Source organism: Suncus etruscus, chromosome 14 (genome assembly GCF_024139225.1).
Source record: "Suncus etruscus isolate mSunEtr1 chromosome 14, mSunEtr1.pri.cur, whole genome shotgun sequence".
Lineage (NCBI taxonomy): Eukaryota > Metazoa > Chordata > Mammalia > Eulipotyphla > Soricidae > Suncus > Suncus etruscus.
This window is the reverse complement of record NC_064861.1, coordinates 61,705,869-61,723,465: the sequence shown is the minus strand read 5'-3', so window position 1 is coordinate 61,723,465 and position 17,597 is coordinate 61,705,869. Positions and strand designations below refer to the sequence as shown.

The window sequence follows — 17,597 nt, the reverse complement described above, 5'->3', positions numbered from 1 at the left end:
GGCAGGCACAGGGGACCATATGGGGCGCCGGGATTCGAACCGATGACCTCCTGCATGAAAGGCAAACGCCCTACCTCCGTTTTTGTTTTTTTTTTTTTTGTTTTTTTTTTTTGGCATTTGCCTTTCATGCAGAAGGTCGGTGGTTTGAATCCCGGCGTCTCATATGGTCCCCTGAGCCCGCCAGGAATGATTTCTGAGCATGAAGCCAGGAGTAACTCCTGAGTGCTGCTGGGTGTGACCCAAAAACCAAAAAAAAAAAAAAAAAATTGCTCCTGGCTTTGGGGACCATATGGGTTGCCGGGGGATCAAACTGCAGTCCATCCTAGGCTAGCGCATGCAAAGCAGATGCCTTACTGCTTGCGCCATCACTCCAGCCCCAGTAAAACGTTTTTCTAAAAAAACAAAATAAAACCTTTTTCTGAGGGGGCTAGAGAGATAATGCACTTGCTTTGCATTGTCCTCTGTACCCAGGTGTGATCCTTGGCATCTCATATGATTGCCTGAGCCCTGCAAGCTGTGATCCCTGAACAGAGTCAGGAGTAATTTCTGCTGGTTTGTCCCAAAATATACAACCAAAACATTTGTGTTAAATTTCCCTGTGGTCAGTTGGATGGTAGAACAGCATGAGAATGTTGACCTGTTAGTTGCACCCAGAGAGGTAACACACAGAGCAATATATTACATAGGAAATAAATAGTTCTAAGCCTGGGAGCCACTACAGAGTCCAGTTGGATTGCTGGGTCAAGCCCTAGAAAACCCAGTGTCACAGGAGTTAAGGAGGGAAGATTCCAGAAGACTAGTTAATAGCCCACCACTGGCCTTACAGATTACTTCCCTCACAGTGCCCCAGATGCCCTACAACCTCAGCATCCTGAGCCTCAACATAGGACTAAATATCTATGAGCAAAGAGCACAGGCCTTTGTACCCAGCAGGCTGGATCTTGCTTGGATCAGATTTAACAGCCAGTTGAGCAAGTGAGCTGGAGGTGAAGGGAGAAGGTGGGAAGAGTAGGGTTACAGAGCCTGACCTAGGACAGGCGCCCAGGCTGTTGTGTAGAATTTCATGAAGTTCTGAGAGAACCAGTCCAAGCAAGACCCTTTGCTACGTGACTTAATTCCCACAGTAACCCATATAACTCTTTCCACAATTGCCATTTGGCAGGTAAGGGCAAAGTAAGAAATTTGAACTGACTTTATCTGCTTCTGAAATTCAGGGTTTTTTTTTTTTATCAAACAGAGTAGGAAGTTTGATTTTTATTTTGTTTTGTTTTTGGGCCACACCTGGTGATGCTTAGTGGGTTACTCCTGGCTATGTGCTCAGAAATCACTCCTGGCATAGGGAACCATATGGATGTCAAAGGATTGAACTGCGGTTCGTCCTAAGTTGTGAGGCAGACGCTTTACTGCTAGCTCCATTGCTCTGGCCCCCAGGAAGTTTGATTTTGTTGTTATTTTTAGTTTTAAAGCCATACCCAGTGGTGCTCAAGATTTACTCTGCACTCAGGAATTGGTGTTCAGGGAAACTATATGGGGTATCAGGAATCAAACCCTTGTTGGCCATAAGCAAGTCAAATGCCCTACCTGCTGTACTATTGCTCCAACCCCCTAGGAAGTTTGACTTATATCAGCCAGTATAACCTGCTTCTAGTCAGTGCCCTGATCTACTGTTGTTAGCAGCAGAAATTTCCAAAGACCATCCCCCAGCTTTCTTTTTTTTTTTTTTTTTTTTTTTTGGTTTTTGGACCACACCCCTTTGATGCTCAGGAGTTACTCCTGGCTATGCGCTCAGAAATCGCCCCTGGCTTGGGGGGACCATATGGGATGCCATGCCAGGGGATCGAACCGTGGTCTGTCCGACGCTAGCGCTTGCAAGGCAGACACCTTACCTCTAGCGCCACCTTCCCGGCCCCATCTCCCCAGCTTTCTAATGGCCCTGATGCCCTGTCTTTTTCCCTCAGATGATCGCATATATTCTGAGCTTCCTGTCTCTGTCAGATCAGAAAGAGGCCTCCCTGGTGAGCCGGACTTGGTGCTCTGCTGCCCAGAAAGCTCGAAAGGAGGTAAGGAGCCCGTCTCTGGCCCATTCCACTGTCTCACTTCAGCTCATTCAGTCCTGTTTAGGTATTGTCCATCCCCTGTTCATGCAATCACAGTCCTCCACCCCTTGCTCTCCTCCTAACTCAACTGCAGATGCAATGTTGGGACCCTTCAGGGGAACAAGGCTCAATCCCTCCCCCCATGGAGCAGAGTCCAGTGAGGGAGGAAGCCAAGTGCATGACGAGTGTGCTTAGGGCTATTGGGAATGTTGTGAACATTCAACAGAGTGTCCAGTGTAGGAAAGGTTGCCTGCTGGAAGGGCTAGCGTGGTCTGCAGCACTGCTCACAGCACAGGTGAGGCTCCCCAGGGACAGCAGGGCAAGAATGGACCCTACTGCTTCCTTCTGACTCTGTGAGGAGAGAGGCTGTGCCTGTTGTCCTGGAGCCTTCCAGGAGCAGGAGGACAAGTGAGTGACAGGCTCCTATGTGCTTTAGAACTCGGCAGTATAGAGGAAGGATGGAGAGGCGCAGAGTGGGGGGTTCATCCCAGCCAAGAGGTGAAGCCAACCGCTGAGATACTATAGTGATCAGGATGTTTGCCTTGTATGCAGTCCACCTGGGTTTGATCCCCAACACCATATATGGTCCCCAAGTCCCACCAGAAGTGATTTCCTGAGCATAGACCAGGAATAAGCCTTAACCGCCCTTAACCACACAGGGTGTGGCCCCAAAATAAAACTTTGCATTATGGCTTTACTCTTCAACAGACCATCCCCATTTCTCTCTTGTTTGTTCATGTTCTTTGTCAGTTTCACTTTGAGGAAACATCTTAGTATTCTTGACACATTTGAACATTTTATACATTAAAAAGATTGCTCAGGGCTGAAGAGATAGTATGGAGGTAAGGCATTTGCCTTGCATGCAGAAGGTCGGTGGTTCGAATTCTGGCATCCCATATGGTCCCCTGAGCCTGCCAGGAGCGATTTCTGAGCATGGGGCCAGGAGCAACCCCTGAGCACTGCCAGGTGTGACCCTCCCCCCAAAAAAAAAACAAAAACAAAAAAGATTGCTCGTGGAGTTGGAGTGATAATACAGCAGGTAGGGCACTTGTTTTGCAGTGACCAACCTAGATCAGTCCCCCACATCCTATATGGTTCCCCGAACCCGCCATGAGTAATTTCTGAGTATGCCAGGAGTAACCCCTGAGAACTACCAAGTGTGACCCAAATACAAAACAATTACTTGTTTACGTATTTATTGAATATATTCCTTAGTGTGTTTGTGTTTGCCTCTTAATTTGATTTGTATGTATGTGTGTCCTCTCAAGGACAAGTCTCTGTTGATTCTGAAAATTATTTTGCTTGTTGACATTGTTTTTATCTTTTGTTTTGGGGATACCTCAAGTGATGCTTGATGGGGCACACAGTCCCAAACCTAGAACTTCCCATACCAGACATATGCTCCTGCCTGCTGTGCTGCCTTTTGTAGATTTCTCGATTTGTTTTTTGTTTTGTTTTGGGGTCACACCTGCAATGCTTAGTTTATTCCTGGCTCTACACTCAAGTATTGCTTCTGGTGGTGCCTGGGGAACCATATGAGATGCCAAGGATCAAATCCAGCCACATGCCAGGCAAGAATCTTCATAATTGTCCTATCTCTCCAGCCCCTTCTCCATTGCTTTATAAATGGAGGAATCCCTCATCTCCTCAGAGATCTGATAAATGTACACTAACTATGGGAAGGGGCATACCAGGCGGTGCTCAGGGATTACTCTTGGCTCTACACTCAGAAATTACCCCTGGCAGGCTCAGGGGACCAGGTGGGATGTCAGGGATTGAAACAGGTTGGCCTTGTGCAAGACAAATACCCTGCCCATTGTTCTATCACTTCAGCTTTGTAGCTAAACTCTCAGCCTAACAGCAAAACATCTCCCCCCACCACCACATAGAGTCCATGTCCTATTTTTCCTTTATACAAAGTATATATCTTGTTTTTCTTTTAAACGGAGCACTTGTTTTTTTCCTTAGCTTGGATCCTTTTTTTCTACTTATCCTATTTTCCTCCTAACCTGATTAGCTGATCTACATCATACATATCCCTTCCCCACCTAAAATAAAAAGTGTTGTTGGAGTAATTCCCCAGAAGTGGCTTCTGGATGGTTTTTGAACCTGTAAAATATCTACTCGCCAGAAATCTGACTTCACCAGCTCTACTTACACAGCCCCTCACTTTTTTTTTTTTTTATTTCCCTCTTCCTTATTAGACCAGTTTTAGAGCACTTTTCTACTTGTTTTGATCTTGGTGCATCCCTGTTGCTGCCCCTGGTACTCCCTACTCTGTGCTCAGGTGATGAGCACAATCACTACAGATGATGCCGGGAAGATTTGGGGTCAGCTTTCTGCCAGACTTATGCCATACGCCATCCACTATACTTTCTATACTGTCTTTCCGATCTGATCCCAGAGCACTATCTAAGTTCACAGCAAAAATAGCTTTTTCTGTATGGTTTGAGTCATTGGTTTGAAATGTAGTTTGATTTGTGCTTAAAGAGTTTAGTTTTCAGGGCCCGGAGAGATAGCACAGCGGTGTTTGCCTTGCAAGCAGCCGATCCAGGACCAAAGGTGGTTGGTTCGAATCCCAGTGTCCCATATGGTCCCCCGTGCCTGCCAGGAGCTATTTCTGAGCAGACAGCCAGGAGTAACCCTGAGCAACGCTGGGTGTGGCCCAAAAAAAAACAAACAAACAAACAAAAAAAAAGAGTTTAGTTTTCAGTGGTTCATTATACAAAACAAAGTACTGTTTTGTATAATTTGTTCTTCCCTGCTGGATCTGAAACTGCCCCTGACATAGAGTTTGCCTGTGTGTGTAAGTGGGGACTTGAGCTACCTCCAGCAGTCTCATTAAGCTAACTGTGGAATTCAGTATGGACTTGATAAAAATGCAACATCCAAATGGTATGATCCAGTCTGGGTGAGGCATGCAAGATCAGAGTGTGGATGGAAATAGAGATTTGGGTGTTCATCAAGAATGGGTGAAGTTGGGGCTGGGCGGTGGCGCTAGAGGTAAGGTGCCTGCCTTGCCTGCACTAGCCTTGGACAGACCGCAGTTCGATCCCCCGGCGTCCCATATGGTCCCCCAAGCCAGGAGCAACTTCTGAGTGCATAGCCAGGAGTAACCCCTGAGCATCGAACGGGTGTGGCCAAAAAAAAAAGAAAAAGAAAAAAGAAAAGAAAGAAAGCCTGGGTCTAAATAACTTTCCCCTGGAGAGTATTCTGGGGTAGATCTAGAATCTGGATCTGGGAAGGATGGTGGACTGTCTACATAGAGCTGAGGAGAGTAGGGAGAGGACCCAGCCTTCTCACTAGCTCTGTCTGCATGCGGGGTCATGAAGACAAAGTCTGCGACGCTTGGTATCCATGTAGACTACTGGTGGCTTCAGTACCCTTTGGTATCAGGGAAAATAAGACAGGTGGGTTTGAGTGGGAAATAAAAAAAGAAAGAATAGAGTTGACTTCAGGAAATTTGTCTCCCTCTTGTGGTATTAGAGTGATAGTACAGCAGGTAGGCGTTTGCCTTGCAAACTCCTGTCCGTGACTCCAAAGTTGGTATTCCATATGGTCCCCCAAGCCTACCAGGAGTAATTTCTGAGCACAGAGCCAAGAGTAACCCCTGAGCATTGATGGTGTGGCTCAGAAAACATCAGGGATGGTGCTTGCCTTGCATGTGGCTGACCCCAGTCCAATCCCCAGCATCCCATATGATTCCCTGAGCACCACTAGGAGTGATTCCTAAGTGCAGAACCAGAAGTAATCCCTGAGAATTGCTGGTGTGGCCCAAAGCATCCCCACCCCCCCCCAAAAAAAAAAAGAAGAAGAAAGAAATTTACCTCTGAAGGGACCTAAGCAATAGTATAGCAGCTAAGATGCTAGTCTTTCCTGCAGGCTACTGATTTCAATCCCTGGCTTCCCATATGGTCCTTTAAGTTCTACCAGGAGTGATTACTGAGTTCAAAACCAGGAGCCCTGATCATGAATGAATGAATGAAAGAAAGGAAGGAAGGAAGGAAGGAAGGAAGGAAGGAAGGAAGGAAGGAAGGAAGGAAGGAAGACATAGAGGGAAATATGGAAAGAAGGGAGGGAAGGAAGAAGGGAAGGTAGGAGGAAGGAAGGACGGAAGGAAAGAAGGAAGAAAGGAAGGCTTTATTACTGAGCAGTCACCACTAGGATGAATGTGAGAGGGAATGAGGTCAGCAGGTACTCCTAAGGACAGCAGAAACAGGCTTCACCATGGGAGACTCGGTCCCAGAGAGGATGAAGAGGATGTCACCTGTTCTCAGAAGGCAGAGGCCAGGCAGCACTGTGGAGTCCTTCACTGAGGGAAGTTTCTCCAAGGCCAGGGGAGTGAGGCAAGAGGTAAAGTCAGGTTCTGGGCAGGGCAGCCTAGATTGGCCATAGGAAAAGAAAGCAAAGAAGTTAAAGAAACACACACAGAGATCTCACTCACTCCAGTGTTGATGTCCATGGATAGACAGCCCAGATTTGGGAGTGCAGGTCTGAGAACACATAACCCTCAAGTTGGTAATGAGTGAGATAGCACATGCAGAGGGGCCTGAGAGCCACGTAGACAGTGGAGCTCTACAGCTACAGACATGGGTCTGTGTATGTGAAGGGGTTCATCAAAGGTGGGGGTACTGGGACAGAAGCTTCAGACATGGTACCAACTGGAGAGAGGATAAGGGGGATAAAACATTTGCTCAATAGACAAACAGGATAAGACACCAGCCATCCCTGCAGCACCAACCAAAATTGCACTTAGCAGAGGCACGGCAGAGTGAGCCATGAGAGAAGGGAGAAGCTGGCATTCCCAGAGCCAGGGCTTCTGGAACAGAGTGTGGGCATAGGAGGGCGGGGGATCAGGGGAGTAGGCAGGGTCTTACATAGACTCAAGGTTCGATGCTTGGCCTCATCCTGGACAGTGAGGAACCTTCAAAGGGCCTGGGGCACAGTCAGGTTCACAGGGAAAAACCCCAGGAGAGACTGATGGTGCCCACACGATGAGGATTTCTGATCAAAGTCTGAGCAAGTGGTGGAGTCCAGGGAACATGGACTAGGAGTGGAAGGAATGGTAGTCAGTGAGAAAGAATGAGCACAGGATCATGGGTGACTATCAGGTGTCTGACATGGATGATGGAGGGTGCTAAAGAGTTGAAAAGAAGGAGTTGGGGTACTTCAGGGAGCCAGCATTTGCAAAAAGGTTCAGCTGTTAGAAAGGGACATGAACCCCAAATTTAGTGGTTAGGATGCTCTGAGGTGCTGCCTGCCCCAGCAGCCACAGTGGAAGTGGGAGGGAAGGACATTTTCAAGGTCAAGAGGGAAGGCAGAGGAGGAAGCCTAAGGTTCCTGGGGCTGTGCTGGCAGCTGGCAAGGAGCTGGCGGGGGCGGTGCTACCTGGGCAACCAGCACCCCTGCACCCCCACAGCCAGTTCAAGCTATTTGTATCATCACATCTGCCACCCGGCCTGTAAGAATGGTACCTACCTCCCCTCCCTTTTTCCTCCCTCCTGCCCTTCCTCCTGCCAAGGCCCAGGCCCTAGGGAATTGCCTCCCCCCAATCCCATGTCTGATAGGGGAGCCAGGGAGAGAACCCTTGCATTCACAATGAACATTCAGGGAGTGGAGTCTGGAAGGGGAGCTTCCCCCCCCCCCCTCCTCACTACAGGACACTGTAGCTGCTTCTCTGGTGGCAGGCTGCAGGCTGGTTTCTCTGCCTTGGAGTAATTCTGGGCAGCCCCATCTGCCCTGTGCTCCCCTTTTCCCTTCCTTTTAGGGAATGCACAGGGCACAGCTACTAGCTCCTGTGTGGGGATAGGCAGATTCTCTGGGTTGACCTCCCCACCTCAGGATGATGCTGAACAAGAATGGGTCCTGTCTTCCTGGGCCAGTTGCCAGCAGACTGTGCAACCAGAGGCTGAGACAGGCTAGGATGTGAGTTGACAGGCACACTTTTCTCTCTTCCCACAGAATCCCAAGTTTCTCTTCTCACAACTAAGCCCTGAGCTTACTTCTGTGGCCTCCTCACACTCTCTGGTGCCTCCCTCTACAGCAGCGCCAACTTGACTCCTTGGTGCCTCAGAGATTCTTTTGTTTTGTTTTGGGGCCATAACTGGTGGTGGCACTCAGGGATTACTCCTGGCTTCTGGCTCTGTGCTCAGAAATTGCTCCTGGCAAGCTCGGGGACCATATGGGATGCTGGAAATCAAACTACTGTCGATCCTGGATTGGCCACATGAGAGGCAAACGCCTTACCATTGTGCTATCACTTCAGATCCTCCTCTGAGATTCTTTCTTAGCTCCAGAAGTGCAAGATTTCTCTTTCCTGTAGGCATGACCCTCCAGAGAGAAATGAGCAGCAGGATCACAGCACCCCCTTCACTTGGGAGCCCCAAGATGTTAGGAGACATTCACATGCACACTGAAACCATTTTTGTAGATATCGCTGTAGCTGAGACATGGGCCACTTCAGTGGGCTGCACCTGCCAGAGGCCACTGGCACTGGGCTCAAGCCTCCTTCTCCCCTTTAGCTTTTAGCAGGGCTCAAATGCTCTAAGAAGCATGAGGGCAGTTGCTGCTCAGCTAATGCTATATTCAGGGATCTTGAGGCTACCTTCTGAAAGTCCCAAAGTTAGGGTTCATCATATTCTGCCCTCCTACCCTCTGGGGATTTCAATTTGTCTCTTCCAGAAGACCTTCCAATGTTCAGCATAACAACCACCCACTCTGTCATACCCCATTGGCACCTATCACTGACCTACTACCTCCCATGCTCATTCCTGGGAGCCCCAATACCGCTGCTACTCCTCCTGGCTCCCCTTCCCACTGACACCCTTTCCCCCCACATCTGGCATCCTACCTGACAATGGGTACCCACTGGCTCAAGGTCTTTACCTGATAGTGAAGGCAATGGTCAGCCTCCTGGAGCCAGAAGGCTCACTCCAGGCCTCTTGCTCTTCCCCTTAGACTAAGGTGCGGTACACCATCCCCTTGGCCTCTGATTCCCTTCCGGCCATCAAGAATCTGGGCAGCAGGGGCGTCTCCTGCGTCAGCTTCATTCACCTGAACAGTTCACCCATAACGCACCAGATGCTGCAGTCTATTGCCTTCCACCTGGGCCCACACCTGCAGAATCTGTGCCTGAGCGGGGTCAGCCTCACTGAAGCCTCATTCGTGACCCTGATCCGGGCCTGCCCAAAGCTGCGTGTTCTTGACCTCAGTGGCTGCAACAGCCTCTTTGCCTCAGGCATGCTGCTGGCTCAGCCCGAGATGGCCCAGCAGGTCCGCCAGGCGCTGAGCAGTCTCCAGGAGCTCTACCTTGCAGGTCTGCAGGAACTGACCGACCTGAGCTTTAACCGGCTCAGCAGCTGTGCTCCCTGCCTGGAGCGCCTCTCCTTGGCCTACTGCCACCTCAGCTTCGAGTCAGGCTCCAGAAGCTCCCAGATCTCCTACCCTGCCCAACTCTCCTTCCGAAACCTGCTGCAGTTTGTGCGAGAGCGGGCCGGCAGGTTGCAGGCTCTGGACCTGGGTTGCACGGGCTTGCTCCCAGAGGCCCTGCAGGCTCTGTCGCAGGTGGCAGGTCTGAAGCTCCAGGAGCTGAGCCTGCACAACTGCTGGCAGCTCTCCAATGAGTCCGTGGCCACGCTCTGCCGCCAGCAACCAGGTCTCACCTCCTTAAACCTCAGTAGCTGCCCAGAGCTGGGTGACAGGGCCCTGCTGGCTGTGAGTCGGGGCCTGCGGCACCTACGGCACCTGAACCTGAGGAAGCTGCAAGGGCTGACGGATGCAGGATACACTGAGCTGGGGGCCCTACAGGAGCTGCAGAGCCTCAACATGGCTGAGTGCTGCCAGGTGAGCGGGCGGGAATTGGTGCAAGCTCTTGATCCAGCACAAAGAGCTCCACCACCCCTGGTCTCCCTCAGCCTGGCCTACTGCACCTCATTCAAGGTGAGTGTCTGTTCCTTCCTCCCAGGGCAGGTGACCTCAGGGAGGGAGATCCTGTGTGTAACCAAGCACTCAGGACAGTGTGGCAGGAAATGTGCCTTGCCAACAGTACTTCCCAACAGTATTGCCCCCAGCTGCCCTACAGGGCCCCAGGAAAAGGTGTAGCCCTTCCTCAAGCATGTGCCCTTTTTTAGGGAGCCCTGCAGTCTGGGGACAGCAGAAAGGGTGGTGAAAGGTGACTGAAACAAGGCCTGCAGGTCAGAGTGTGGGAGGGCAGTCCTGAGGGAGGAGTGCAGATGTGGCTTCTCTACTAAAGACAGTCCTTTCAGTGTGACTCAGCCCTGTCCCTGTGGTAGTGAGACTCTTAGAGAAGCACTCCTTCAGCCCATCAATGTGACCAGCGCATCCTCAATCTGACATCTGTCTCAGTCTGGTCCCCACAAGGTCATCATCCCACCCACGCCTCTGAGCCACTCTAGATCTCTAAATCAACTTCCTCTCTGCTGCCCCTTCATTTCGACTGCGGCCACCAGGTGGCAGCCCTACCCTGACCCCAATTCTGCTTCAAATTCTAGAGGGAGCATGTCTGATTGGCTCAGCTAGGATCACATGTCCACCACTGGCCAATAAGTTGGTCCAAAAGAGTGCTACAGTCTTTCAGCCAGGGCTTGGGGTGCCTTATAAAATTTTCACCTAAATCCTTCCTACCCCTGCCAGGCCAAAACTTTGTCCTCTAGTAAACTCATGGTGTCCCACTCCCATACCTACCTGTACAGGGTCTTTTCAGGTTTCCCTGTTGCTTGTGGGGCTGGAACCTTGGCCAGGACCAGTCTAGGACCCTGGTTTGAGCCCCTTCTCCAGGGCACTGTCACCACACTTTCCTCTTAGGATGCCTTCATGATCTCCTTGATCTCCAAGTTGAATCCAAGACTTAGGGAGCTGGACTTAACCTCCTGCGTGGCCCTCACCAGTCGGACTGTGCAAGCCATCTGCACCCACCTCCAGCACCTCTCAGTCCTGCGTCTGGCTTGGTGCAAGGAACTCCAGGACTGGGGCCTTTTGGGGCTTGAAGAACCAAGTGAGGCGCTTGTGCAGGGACAGGGTTAGGGTGTGGGACCTTCGGGTCCAAATGCTCAGTTCTGGTTCAGTTGCCCTTTCCCCATTCCCGAGTCTTTTTCTAGGAGTCACCGAAGAAGCTGAGGAACTGGACCATCCGGCTGTGGACTCCTGGGCCCCTTCTCCATCACAGGGCCCCTCCCTGCTTGCACTGCAGGCCCTGCAGCAACTAGACCTCACCGCCTGCAGCAAGTTGACAGATGCCAGTTTGGCCAAGGTATGGGGCAAAGGGCATGGGGAGGCTGAGAACTTGGGGCTGGAGCCCCAGACCACTGCAAGGTGCTGGGTGAACATTCCTCAGGGTATTTTCTCATCAGTTTCTGTTGCCTGTTGCCACTCCTTAGGCAGGGAGGGAGTGAGGAGATGGGAGATGCTAAGTTCTAGCCATTGACATCCTCCCCTACACACATTCCATCTTTGCAGGTGCTCCAATTTCCACAACTAAGGCAGCTGTCCCTAAGCCTGTTGCCTGCACTCACAGACAAGGGCTTGGTGGCTGTGGCCCTAGGCTGCCCTAGACTGGAGCACTTGTCCCTGAGTCATTGCAACCATCTAAGTGATGAGGGCTGGGCCCAAGCAGTTGGTTTCTGGCCGCGACTACACCACCTCAACTTGTCCAGCTGCAGTCAGCTCACAGAGCAGTAAGTGTGCACAAGGCTGCCACATTGAGGGAAGGAGGCCACCCACACCCTCACCCACACGCTCAGCCAAGCACCTCCCCACAGGACACTGGCTACCATTGCACAGGCCTGCAAGCAGCTTCGAAAGCTAGATGTATCCATGTGTCCCCGCATCAGCATGTCTGCGGTCAAGCACTTTGAAGAGCAGCTGCCCCAGGTGATCTGCATCCACTCCCGCTTCGTGGGAGGTGCAGACCTGATTCTGACACTCTGAGAGTGCCCCAAAGCCTGTGCCTGACCTGCACTTGGATGCCAAGCCTCTGGCCTCCCTCTGCTCCACCCTCCAGCATCCCTGCCACAAGTTTTCCCCCCCTTTCCTAGGATTGGGGCTGGGACTCCTCCAGGGTGCCAGGGTATTTCCTATCCAATAAGCACTCAACCTACAGGGGAACCCTTTCCAGCCCCCGGAAAGGCACACTCTTGCTCTTAAGGTTCACAGAGGGGCTGCCTGGACCCCACCTTCTCCCCCACAGGTATGTTTCCCACCCATTCCTAGCAATTGACCTTAGTAGTCAAGCCTGGTGTTTGCTGTGAACCTAAAAAGATAAAAACTTCATATCTGACCTCCTCGTCTGATGTCTCTAACAGCCATCCCCTCCCCATCTCTGTTGAACCCACCTAGTACAGGAGTAAGAGGGGTACTATCCTAGAGTCCCCTCTAGAGACCTTCCTTGGGCCATCCTAAATCCCCTATTTAGAAACCCCAGCAGTTTCTTTCCCACAAGGCCAGATTCTCAGGAGGCTTGAAGCCTTTCATGCCACAGTTGCCTCAATCTCAGAGCCTCTGTGCCCTCCCCATCCCTTTGACCTCCAGAGTCTCCACTGGAATGCAGTACTTCCTGTGCTGAATATACTCTGGTCACTCTTAGTCAGCGATAAGTCTGGAACCCTGAGCTTGCCTAGCTCTCCAGGGCTCCCTTCATACCTCCCTGGCCTGCCACGGCCACACACAAAACCAGGCTTGAGGTCTAGCATTCTGGCAGTGAGATTGCTCATTGAGGGACCATACCTCTGTCCAGCCCTTTCTTCCCCATCTGGGGAGCTCTAGACTACAAGCCAGCAGCACTGTGAGAAGCTGAGGACCTACCTTGGATTAGTTCCACTTTGAGAGAACGCCAGCCTCTCAATGACAGTTTGCAGCCCCCTAATACCTCACTCATTCACCAGCTAAGGAGGAAGCCTGCCTGAGTCCACAAATCTTAAGACAGTGCCCTTTATTTCTGTTGAACAGGTCCATGCCTCACCCCTGCCAACCCCCTCCTACACACAGTGGGGGTGAAACACCAGAACACGGGCCAGTATACTGTCAAGGTTCAGCAACACTACAGTCATAGCAGAAGTTGAAATTGGTGGGTGGAGGGGGCACAGGGGGTGGCTGATCAGGGATGGGCACGTTCTCCAGCTCCAGCAGTCGCAGCTTGGTCTCCATGGCAAGCAGCTGCTCCAGGTCCTGCCGGGTCTGCTCACTGCTCATGGGACAGCCCAGCAGGGCACTCAGTCCATCTGTCCACAGGTGGAACTAGGGCAGGATCAGAGCTGTGATGGGGTGCCCGTCCTGACCTGCCACCTCCCTTAGGCTCAACCTGCCTGCTCACCTCTCGTTTGGTCGGAGCAATGAAGTTGAGGTACGCTTCCTCCTCCCCATGGTCATAGCTAACTGAGAACGCCAGTTCACAGAGGTCCTGTGGAAGGAGGAAAGCAGTGAGCACTGAACAGGTGGCAGTAGAGGAACAGGGGCAGATGGGGAAGATCGCCCACCTCGCTGCACACACCTTGTTCTGCTTCATTGAGCCCTTCTCCCGAACGTGGGGGCAGTCCTTGCCCATCAGAAGTGCCCTGAGTTCGGCCACTGGGACTGCAGGAAGCAAATAAGGCTGACCCTGGAGCAGGTGGTCCTGGGGTAAGAATAGCAAGGGTGTTGGGGCCCTGGCTGTGCCCTCCTTACGCTGCTCGGGCAGGTTCTCAGGGGCCGGCGGGCCAGCACCGTCCTCCACGTCCCCGTACTGCAACACCTTGTGGTTTGGGGCCAGGCAGCAGAACCACAGTTTATCTATGGGTAGAAAGTAGAAGAGGGCCAGGGAAATGAGCAGGGAACTGGCTCCTCCTGGCAACCCCCTTGCTCATGCCCACTGAACAACCCTGACGCCGTCGGCTGCTGATCTTGCGGAAGAGGGTCCCCTCGCAAAGGCGGAGCAGACGCTGCTGTCGGATCAGGCCCAGGAGCTCTGGTTTCAGCTTCTCCCGCAGCTCCCTAGGGGTGTTTGGAGGGTGCATTGGAGGGCTGAAGAGAGGGGAGGTCCTGAGCTGGTGCAGGCTAGGCTGGGCAATCCCCTTTGACTCACAGGATAGGCGGGGCCAGTGTGCCTTCCTGATGGAGCCGCTCTGTCTGCCGCAGCCGCAGCACCTCGCTGTAGGTCAGCGCGTTCACCTTAGTTCGGAAAAGCTCCAGGGAGCTGGGCTTCAGGGCTAGTGTGCGGGCCAGTTGTTCCCGTACTACTTGCATGACCTGTGACGACCAACAGCTCTCAGATCAGGGCCCTGGCCATGGAGAGCGCCGCACCCATCTCCCACTTGCCACCCACCTTGCTGAAGTCCTCCTGTGTGGCCCTCATCTCCTTCCAGGTCTTATTCAGCAGCTGGATGCTCACACAGAAAAGCTCATGGAAACTGTGATCTTGGCCAAAGAACATGGGCGAGAAGTCCTGAGCCGTTTCGGAACCTGGAGTGGGGATGCAGGAGGGGCTCAAGGAAATGTGTGCGCAGCCCCTGACCCTCTGTAAACTTCTTCCCACACCCCAGTCTCTAGAAATGCCGAGCTGAACCTCACTCACAGGGCTCCCCAACATGGAGCAGCTCGCACAGAAGCACGGTCAGCTGGATGCTGCTCCGGGCAAACGGACACTCGTGCTTGTCCTCCCGGCTACTGTTCTCTAACACAAACTGGGAAGTGGGGCCAAGAAGGGGGGGGGGCACAGAGAGTCACAACTAAGCTCACAGGGACACTGAGGCAGACATCACTGCTCCCCACTCAAATGCTCCAACACTGACCCGGCTATAGGCACTGGGTGCTTGCTTGGAGAAGTACAGCATGTTGTCCAGGGCCAGCAGTCCGGGCGGCACACGTTCTAGGTCCTGCGCGGGGTTGCTATTCTGAGGGCAAGAGACAGGTGGCTCAGAAGAGTAGCCCAGGACTGGACGTGGGGGTAAAAAGCTGGGGGATAGCACTCACGGTGAAGCCCAGTTTGCGGAACTCCCGAGCACAGAGGGATCGGCGACGGTCGACACTCAGCCCACTAACCAGGGATTCCCCATCACTTTCAAAGGCAGCCTGGCGCAGAGCCTGCAGCTGCTCCCGTTGCTCCTGAGGACATTGTGTAAATGTGTAAATGGGCTAATAGATTCAAGGTCAAAATCAAATCAACCACTCCCCACAAGTCAGGAGTAGTCCCTGGGGGACTGCCTTCCCACCTGGTTATAGGGATCCAATGGTGTCCGCATACGTGGCTCCAGCAGGCCCAGTGTGAGGGCCTGCAGCACGTACAGGTGGTGAGCCATTTCATCGCCCAGCGGAGTGGCACTGTGGATGATGTTCTAGAAGCCGGTCAATCCCAGAGTGAATGTGGGGTCACTGGGAGTGGACAGAGGGGAGCAGGCACCCAGCCCCACCTGCCTACCTACCTTATAAATGAACTGTCGAAGGTTTCTCTCCCACAGGAAGTCAAGCATGTGCTGGGGGGTGGTGTGGGGACAGGACTGAGATGACTTAACCCCAATAAGATTATCCCCACCCTGGGGCTGGAGTGGTGGCGCTAGAGGTAAGGCGCCTGCCTTGCAAGCACTAGCCTAGGACAGACAATGGTTTGATCCCCCCAAGTCCCCCAGAGTCCCATTTGGTTCCCCCAAGCCAGGCGCAATTTCTGAGCGCAATTTCTGAGCGCATAGCCAGGAGCAACTCCTGAGTGTTAAAGGGGAGCGGCCCAAAATCCAAAAAAAAAAAAAAGATTATCCCTACCCTTAGCCTGGGGCAGTGCCTACCTTCCGCTCAGCAGGGCTGGCCCCCTGCAGCAAGGCTGTCAGCAAAGCCATGGCTTTTGTTTGCAGTTGCTGGTTCATCCTGGGGGAAGAGGAGGATTTAGCTGGTTCCCTCAAAATCTGGCTCTGTGTCCCTCCTCTGGGCCCTACCCCAAAGCCTTCCTTACACCTGGAGGTGCACCAGCAGCCTCTCCAGTGGCACTTCACTCTTGACCAGTTGGCCCAGGGCAGGGCTGCTCAAGGTCACACTCTCCAGCATCCTGAGAGCCAGTGGCTGCACAGATGCATTCATCAGGTTCAAGTTCACATAGTTCACCACCTAGAAGAGGCACAGGGGAGGTCAGCACCCCACTGTTGAAGGCTTGATCCCAAAGGTCCCACACACACATACACACAGCTGTCTGGGAAATTCCACCCACCTTCTTCACAATGCGGGTGCTGAGTATCTCCCAGGACACCATCCCATGCTCCATGAGCTCCAAGAAGGCCTGCAGTGCCAGGGCCAACACCTGCCCACGGCTGGGGGCACAGATGGGACTGAGCAGGCAAATCAGTGGCCCCCCAATCCCCACCACCCCACCACAGCCCCCTGCTCACTCCACCCCATCCTCGATGATGCTGCCGAGTCTCTGAAGCCCATCACGGCTGATAACCTCCTGGGCAAAGGTCATGTCTGAGGCCAGCGAGGCGAGGTGTTGCAGGGCATGCAGGCGCCTCTCAGGGCTCCCGCCTTGCAGGGCACCCAGCAGCTGCTCAGCCTCCAGGTCCTGAAAAGGCCAGGGTGGGGACAGGGTGAGGAGGTCAGTACAGGAAAGGAGCGGGGGTGGGGTGGGAAGTGTAGGAACCGGGCTCCACTGGGGGTGGGGGAAGGCTATGCTGGAACAGAGGTGCAGGGAAGAAGGGGGAGGGTCAGGAGGCGCATTACTGGGGCAGTGCTGAGGCACAAGATGCTGCCATTCTTGATCTCCCAGCGATTCTGAAAGAGGGAAAAAAGGAAGTCAGGAAGGACCTCTGAAGCTTAAGGAATCCCCAGTTGTCAACGCGGGGTCAGTGGGGAGTTAAAGCAGGGCCAGTGGGGAGTTAAAGCAAAGACCAAGTTCCAGAATGTAGGAGGAATTTGGAGAGCCCGGCAGGGGGGTTTGTGGGCTGCTGGGGGCCCAGCAGGGAAGGTGAGGACCAAGTTTAGAGACTCACGTTTTCAGTGATGTATCTCCCGTGCCCATCCGCAAACTGCAGGGCATAGCACTCTGGATGATCAAGGCTCCACCTGCGGGGCATGCAAGCTCAGAGTGGCGCCTCGTAGGGGGGCACACCACTCCCTCCAGACGCCACTCTGCACCTCTGGGCACTCACGCGTCACACAGCTCCTTCAGCACTGTGGCCAAGGGCTTAGCCTGCAAGTGGAGGGGTCACTCTTGGAACCAGGGTGGGTGGGAAGGAGTTGGGGGAGGGGTGCTGTGGGCTGTCGTGAGCGAAAGCGGGGCGTCCCCGAGGTGGGCGGCGGGGTGGAGGGTGGTCCGGCCAGGCCCAATGACCTGGTCCAGCTTGATGAGTTGCGGGATGGCGTCCCTCATCTGGACGGCGATCTTCACCACGTTCCGCGGGGGCGCCATGGTCGGGCCGGGACGTGGACGTGGGCGCCGGGAGTCTTGGGGAGCCTCGCAGAGGGCCCACCTGGGCCAGCCCGGATCCACCACTGGGCCACCAGCTTCCCCGGGGACAGCACTCACCGCTCCGC

At 53.2% G+C, this 17,597-nt stretch overlaps 2 protein-coding genes across 2 annotated transcripts; one reads left to right on the top strand and one right to left on the bottom strand.

The window, feature by feature from the left end:
• Nucleotides 1-9,907: 9,907 nt before the first annotated feature.
• On the top strand, nt 9,908-12,041 carry LOC126027456 (leucine-rich repeat-containing protein 29-like). Its single transcript, XM_049786477.1, has 3 exons — nt 9,908-10,034; nt 11,571-11,788; nt 11,873-12,041. The coding sequence occupies exons 1-3, from the start codon at nt 9,921-9,923 to the stop codon at nt 12,039-12,041; spliced, it is 501 nt and encodes a 166-aa protein (XP_049642434.1). The 5' UTR covers nt 9,908-9,920.
• Nucleotides 12,042-13,027: 986 nt separating this feature from the next.
• ELMO3 (engulfment and cell motility 3) lies at nt 13,028-17,510 on the bottom strand. Its single transcript, XM_049786491.1, has 20 exons — nt 17,395-17,510; nt 17,213-17,253; nt 17,054-17,126; nt 16,785-16,835; nt 16,457-16,626; nt 16,279-16,378; nt 16,027-16,178; nt 15,863-15,941; nt 15,506-15,556; nt 15,296-15,418; nt 15,057-15,188; nt 14,876-14,977; nt 14,659-14,767; nt 14,410-14,546; nt 14,170-14,333; nt 13,966-14,078; nt 13,773-13,877; nt 13,600-13,682; nt 13,423-13,509; nt 13,028-13,346 (listed from the first exon to the last, which is right to left on the bottom strand). The coding sequence occupies exons 1-20, from the start codon at nt 17,470-17,472 to the stop codon at nt 13,134-13,136; spliced, it is 2,163 nt and encodes a 720-aa protein (XP_049642448.1). The 5' UTR covers nt 17,473-17,510; the 3' UTR covers nt 13,028-13,133.
• Between the last annotated feature and the right edge of the window lie 87 nt (nt 17,511-17,597).

Bases quoted from the DNA above. Each gene is read 5' to 3' on its own strand.
- LOC126027456 (XM_049786477.1), top strand. From the start codon at position 9,921: ATGGCTGAGTGCTGCCAGGTGAGCGGGCGGGAATTGGTGCAAGCTCTT. The intron at 10,035-11,570 runs GTGAGTGTCTGT...CCATCTTTGCAG, and splicing joins CCTACTGCACCTCATTCAAG to GTGCTCCAATTTCCACAACT. The intron at 11,789-11,872 runs GTAAGTGTGCAC...ACCTCCCCACAG, and splicing joins TGCAGTCAGCTCACAGAGCA to GACACTGGCTACCATTGCAC.
- ELMO3 (XM_049786491.1), bottom strand. From the start codon at position 17,472: ATGGCGCCCCCGCGGAACGTGGTGAAGATCGCCGTCCAGATGAGGGAC. The intron at 16,179-16,278 runs GTGGGTGGAATT...TGCCTCTTCTAG, and splicing joins GCACCCGCATTGTGAAGAAG to GTGGTGAACTATGTGAACTT. The intron at 14,978-15,056 runs GTGAGTGCTATC...TCTTGCCCTCAG, and splicing joins TCCGCAAACTGGGCTTCACC to AATAGCAACCCCGCGCAGGA.